Source organism: Pipistrellus kuhlii, unplaced genomic scaffold, assembly GCF_014108245.1.
Source record: "Pipistrellus kuhlii isolate mPipKuh1 unplaced genomic scaffold, mPipKuh1.p scaffold_m20_p_14, whole genome shotgun sequence".
Lineage (NCBI taxonomy): Eukaryota > Metazoa > Chordata > Mammalia > Chiroptera > Vespertilionidae > Pipistrellus > Pipistrellus kuhlii.
The window spans coordinates 24,798,452-24,804,451 of NW_023425449.1; the positions used below are offsets into that span (position 1 = coordinate 24,798,452).

At 46.5% G+C, this 6,000-nt stretch overlaps 1 protein-coding gene and 1 non-coding gene across 2 annotated transcripts; both read right to left on the reverse strand.

Annotated features, from left to right (window-relative positions):
- Positions 1 to 4,574: 4,574 nt before the first annotated feature.
- Positions 4,575 to 6,000, reverse strand: RPS20 (ribosomal protein S20). Its single transcript, XM_036436955.2, has 4 exons — positions 5,830 to 6,000; positions 5,502 to 5,601; positions 5,126 to 5,199; positions 4,575 to 4,796 (listed from the first exon to the last, which is right to left on the reverse strand). Exons 1-4 carry the CDS (start codon positions 5,830 to 5,832, stop codon positions 4,614 to 4,616), a joined length of 360 nt encoding a protein of 119 aa, XP_036292848.1. The 5' UTR covers positions 5,833 to 6,000; the 3' UTR covers positions 4,575 to 4,613.
- LOC118718694 lies at positions 5,284 to 5,349 on the reverse strand. The gene has a single exon (XR_004987884.1). It is a non-coding gene; the product is annotated as a small nucleolar RNA U54 (small nucleolar RNA).

Consider the following 6,000-nt stretch of genomic DNA (forward strand, 5'->3'; position numbering starts at 1 on the left):
ACCCAAGTCAATAAAAAACATGCTTGGGTGAGAATTTAAACAACAATACTCCAGTTAGTATAGTAGTCCCCACTTAGCTGTGGTTTTGCTTTCCTTGGTTTTAGTTATCCACAGTCAACTGCAGTATAAAAATATTACATGAAAAAGTCCAGAAATAAGAAATTCATAAGTTTTAAATTGCACACAGTTCTAAATGGCATGATGAAATCTCACGTTATCTTGCTCCGTCCAGCCTTGGACATGAAGCATCCACCCCTTTGTCCAGCATCTCCATGCCACATATACTCCCTGCCTGCCGGATAGTCACTCAGCTATCACCTCTCAAATCACCCTTATTTTACTTACGAATGGCCCCACACTGCAAGAACAGTGATACTGGCAATTTGGCTTTGCCAAAGAGAAGCTGCAAAGTGCTTCCTTTACGTAAAAGGGTGAACGTTCTCAACTTGAGAAAGAAAGAAATCATATGCTGAGGCTGCTAAGATCTACAATAAGAACGAACTTGGTGTTTGTGAAACTGTGAAGGAAAAAGAAACCTGCGCTACTTCTGCTGTCACATCTCAACCTGCACAAGTTATGTCGGTGGTGTGTGACAGGTTTAGTTAGGATGGAAAGGGCATTACGTTTGTGGGTGGAAGATATGAACAGAACGCCTGTTCTTATTAATGACATGCTGGGCCAGAAAGCAGTGAGTCTATACAAAGACTTCAGCTAGGTGTCCCTTAAGATGAGTGATACCAATCTATTTACTGTAAGTGAGGGGTGATTATACAAATTCAGGCCTAGGTTTGGACTAAAAAATAGAAAAACTACTGGAGAGGGGGGAGGGGAGAGAACATTCCCCTATTTTATGTATATTGTTATAACTGTACTATTTTATTATTAGTTATTGCTAATTTATTACTGTGCCTAATTTATAAATTACACTTCACCTTAGATATGCATATATAGGGAAAAACATAGTATGTTACTATCCACAGTTCTAGGCACCTACTGGGGGTCTTAGAATGTGTCCCCCTTAGTGTAATTTGAATAGTCCTTTTGCCCCCTCTGATCACAAAGACATAGTAAGATAGACCCTTAAAGCAATTATTTCCACCCCACCTTGGATTAAGAGGTGCAGCCTCGTATTAAGAAGTCATCTGTCAGTTGTGGGGGTGTGGGGGTGTGGGAGGGATCTGTAATACTTTCAACAATGAAAATAAAATGTAAAAAAGGAAGTTATTTGTCAAATAAGATGAGTTTTTGCTTTTGTTTTTCCAGATTTCACTACGATTCAGTTGGTAGGGAACTTAAAGTTTCTGATCATTTATCCAGGCTATAATTTATCTTAGTTTTCTTTTCTTTTTTTCACACAAAAACCTCTCTTAGGTTGGGGACTTAAAAGTTTTCCTGAACTCAAGCAACTTACTGTCCAATTTAAATGATGCTATCTGGGGTATAGTATATCTGCTGACAATTTGCCCCATTTTATTAATTGATGTGGGTTTTTTTTTAAGATTTTAAAATTGATTTTTAGAGAAAGAGAATGTTTAGAGGAAGGAGGGAGAAAACATCAATATGAGAGAGAATATCGATGGGCCGCCTCCTACACCCTCCCCCCCCCGCCCCCCCACCCCCCTCCCGCCATGGGGGACAAGTACCATGGGAGGAGCTGCCTTTCCCTTCAACTGCCACAAAAATAGAAAAAAACAAAACACAGGCAGGAACTTTGAGAGGAAGGTGGGGATCTTAGGAGTGCTGAGTGCGGAGAATGGCCTTTGGCTGTGCTAAAATGAGGAATAGTGGGTCCCGAGTGAGGAAGACGAAATTCGTCTCCTAGGCAGCAGAAGAGTGCCAGTGGAGTCCAGCCAGGAGAGGTGCCATCAGGGTGTGTGTGGGAGAGCCCCGTGGGCATGCTGGGCAGGCCTCCCCTGCAGGGACCAGTGGGCTCTGGGACTCACCCTCGCCGTCCGTGGAGAGCAAAGTCACAGCTGCCACCGGATTTCATTAGTGAAACCTCATCTATAGGCTGAGGATGCTGCCCTGCACCCACAGGGTGCAGTCAGAAGAAAGTGAACTCCTGTGTGTGAAGATGTTTGCAGTGTCTGACATAGAACAGCCACCCCAGAAAAGATTGTTTTTCATGTCTCAGAAGATGGCATTAAGGATACTTACAAGTGAGAAATGCTGGGATCCAATCGGCATATTCCAGGTATCCGGAGGGGCTCCCGCTAAGGGAAATGTGATGTGGCCCTCTCCCACCAGGCAACCCAGAGCCCTCGAGCTGTGACACTGGGGACCCTTTCTCCTCTCCTGAACCTTGGACCCAGGCCAGCTCCCTGAACTCTGCTTCCTGAAGGCTCCCAAGGATGCTTCCCTCTCAGCAGCAGCTCCCTGGGCTTTTTATTCTCCAAAACAGGATTCTCGTCAGCTCCCACTTTCTTAGAAAGCGCCTTCTACTTAAAGGATTTATTATAGAGAACAGACACTATGAAAGAAGGCGCAAAGTCCTGGTCCCCATGTCCAAATCCAGAGCCAACATAGAAAGCCCGTGGGCTTCCGCGCTCTGCCTTCTCCTGGGAGGGAGGTTTCCACAGAGACCTCCTCATCCCCGTTTCAAAGGGAGGGTGGATTTAGTTCAATCTTCTGAGAGATGTCCATGGTTGTTGATTTTTAAATAACTGAAAATTGTAGACAATAAGCACATTTCCTTATTTAGTCATTGAAGTAGGATTTCCATTTTAACTTAACTCACCACTGGGTGTTTGCTGTAACTTCAGAAATTGTTCACTGATTTTGCGAAATTTTATACATTACTGTGATTATAAAAATATACCCTAGCGTTGAGTAGATTTAAAACAATGACTTTCAGTGCCATTGGTGAGTTAAAGCCCATATATATTTCAAAAGAACCATTGATCGGCTGACTCCTAAATGCCCCATACTGGGTGGGGATCAAGCCAGCAACCTGCCATGTGCTCTGACCAGCAATTGAACCGGGACCTATTTCACAGGTTTTCCTTGAGACAGAAAAGCTGAAGGATAAATTAGGGCTGGGTTCTTTAGATGGGATGTCTCACAATGGACTCTTCAGTCCTTTCTCTCGGAGGTCAGGCCTTTGTTAGGGAGAAGAGGCTCAGTGTTTCCCCAGACAATTCACTCAGGGAGCTTTTTGGAACCCTCCTGGGAACCTACCTGGTGAGGTCCCTGAGGAAAAATCTGTGCAAGGGCCCTATATCATGATTATAGCCCTGGTTTTCACTTTCATGTTAGTTTGCAAGCAACTTCCAATAGTCAAAAGATTGTTTCAGTACTCCAGCTTCTGTTCCAGGTATCCTATGGCTGTGATCAATTCTCTAGATTTGGGGATGGTGGCATACCCTGTGATCTCAGTTCTGTGATTGGAACAAGAAGTTTTGACATCAGCCGAAACCGGTTTGGCTCAATGGATAGAGCGTTGGCTTGGGGACTGAAAGGTCCTGGGTTCGATTCCGGTCAAGGGCATGTACCTAGGTTGCGGGCATATCCCCAGTAGGGGGTGTGCAAGAGGCAGCTGATAGATGACTCATCGGATGTTTCTATCTCTCTCCCTTCCTCTCTGTACAAAATCAAAAAAATATATTTAAAAAAAAAAAAAGAAGTTTTGACATCGGCAGTAAGAATCACCATTGGCTTTTAATGCTTCATCTGGAAATTGTTACAATCCTAACTAGCTAGCAGTTAGGACTAAAAGCAGAAAGGAATCAAACAGTGCAGTGTCTATTACTTAGCATTTAAGCTACGGCATTTTAAAGAGATCATATGAAACGTCCATCAGTTCCCCCTCCCCCAAACTGGGTATGTGCCCACAGGGAAACCAATCCATTTTGGTGTACAGGTCTATCTAAATGAGCCACACTGGCCAGGACTAACGTAGGGCATTTTTGAGAGCAAAAGGGAGACTTTATTATTTACATGAGGTTAACAGACATAAACCAGGACTCTCCCGTGCAAATTGGGGTGTTCGGGCAGCAGCTACTAATAACCAAGGTCATATCATAAGAGACACCAAAGCCTAGGTCAGTGGTCTGCAAACTGTGGCTCTTTCAAAAAAATACCAGGGTCTAGGAGAATCTATTTTGAGGTGGCGTTAGAAATTTCAATTGTACCGTTTTTTGGCTCTGTTGACTAATGAGTTTGCCGACCAATGAGCTAGGAGATCAGAGTAGCTCCTTTTACTCTTCATACTGATTTTATTCTCTATAGTTTTGTGCATCTCCATGGATTTTTAGCACCGTATACTTTCAAAAATAAAAAATATTACTCACTAGAATGCCTTACTCCAAAAAAAGTTTTGTTATAGGTCTCTGTAATTTTAAAATAAAAATCCTACTTTTACAAAGCTGTTTATACCAATATGCTCAGATCTCTAGCCAGAATTAAAACGAGGAAGTCCTCTTGTAAATAAGGATAACATGATTCCTAATTGTTTTATATAGAAGGAAGTTCACATCACATCCATTGTGCATTTAGAATCATGCCAGAAACCTTTCACACTACAAACCTATATCCCTAAGATCTGCCAGTATCATGAATAAAAGTCAACAAAACTTAACAACAGATAGCCAATTTATTAAAAAAAAAAGCCTGATTTAAGCATCTGCAATGGTGACTTCAACCTCCACTCCCGGCTCAATGCTGATGGAAGTGATCTGCTTGACAATCTCCGAAGGGCTGTGCAAGTCGATGAGCCGCTTGTGGATCCTCATCTGAAAGCGATCCCAGGTCTTGGAGCCCTCCCCACAGGGAGTCTTCCTCGTAGTGATTCTCAGCGTCTGCACGGGAAAAGAGGAAACCACGCGTTTATGGCTTTATGCTCATCCCCGGGACATCTGGAGAGCGATGCTCAAGTACTCGCCTTAAAAGTTTCCCAGGGCACCACCCCTCCTCCCATAAACAGGTTTCAGATGCTTCCAACTCGCAACAGCGAGTCCCTTTCCCCTCGGCCCCTGGAGCTGTAGCAGTAAAGATCCCCCCCCCCCCCCAACTGCCTCTTAAAAATCAGATGCTCAATGGGAACCACCCTCTCTACCAGCAAACGAAACTTTGGGCAGCCAAGCCCTTCTCCCACGATCGTACGCAGCCCCCCTTAGGTTTACTTCACCTTGGTCGGCATGCGGACTGGCCCTTTCACTTTGAGATTCTTCTCCTTTGCGCCTCTGATCAGGTCAGCACACACTGCGGAGGGAGAAGCACACACACACCCCGGTCAGTTCACCGGAAAACAACCCGAGCCGCCTTAGGACGGGTTGCCTGCTGCTGTGCTGGCTCAGAATAGCGTACAGACCTATCACCGCCACTCAACAGGCAATCGTCTCCTCATCGCCAGCGACGGAGCACAATACCCAGTAGAAACGAAACGCAGTCTGTCGTCTTCTCAAAAATGGGCGGCTTGTGTCCCTTTCCTTCTTGCCCAAAACAAACCAACCTCCAGGCCCTTTCGGCCCCGAGGCCTCCCGCCCCCCGGAGGAGCCACTGACCCTTCTCCAAGGACTTGACGTTGCGGCTGGTCAGCGTGATCCGAATGCGGTGAATCGCCACCTCGGGTTCCACGGGCGTCTTCCCGGTGTCTTTAAAAGCCTATGGAGCAGGTGATAAAAACGCCAAAAAAATAAAACTTTTTTAAAGCATTTTTTTTTTTTTTACCACCAGCTCCCCGGGCTCCTCCGCCATGCCGGGGCCCCCGCATTAGTGAGTCTCGGCTACTCACCGCCTCCCCCCAGCCCGGCTTCCGTCCCCGGCGGAGCGCGAGGCGCGGGCCCGGGCCCCGCGGCCGCCGCCACCGCGCGGCGCCGCCCTCCGCCTCACCATGGCTGCGGCGCGGCTTCCTGACCGACTTGTTCCTCGGCGAGAGCGAACAGCGGTGAGTCAGGAGCGGGCGGGCGGGACGGAGCTGCGCTGCGGCAACCGCGTCTTCCTCCAAGAGGAAGGCGTGCAACCCGCGCGGCGCTTATATAGCCGTGCTCGCGTCTGCTTCCG

Bases quoted from the DNA above. Each gene is read 5' to 3' on its own strand.
- RPS20 (XM_036436955.2), bottom strand. The intron at 5,200-5,501 runs GTCAGTGGCTCC...CTCCCTCCGCAG, and splicing joins CGTCAAGTCCTTGGAGAAGG to TGTGTGCTGACCTGATCAGA. The intron at 4,797-5,125 runs GTGAAGTAAACC...TTTCCCGTGCAG, and splicing joins CAGTCCGCATGCCGACCAAG to ACGCTGAGAATCACTACGAG.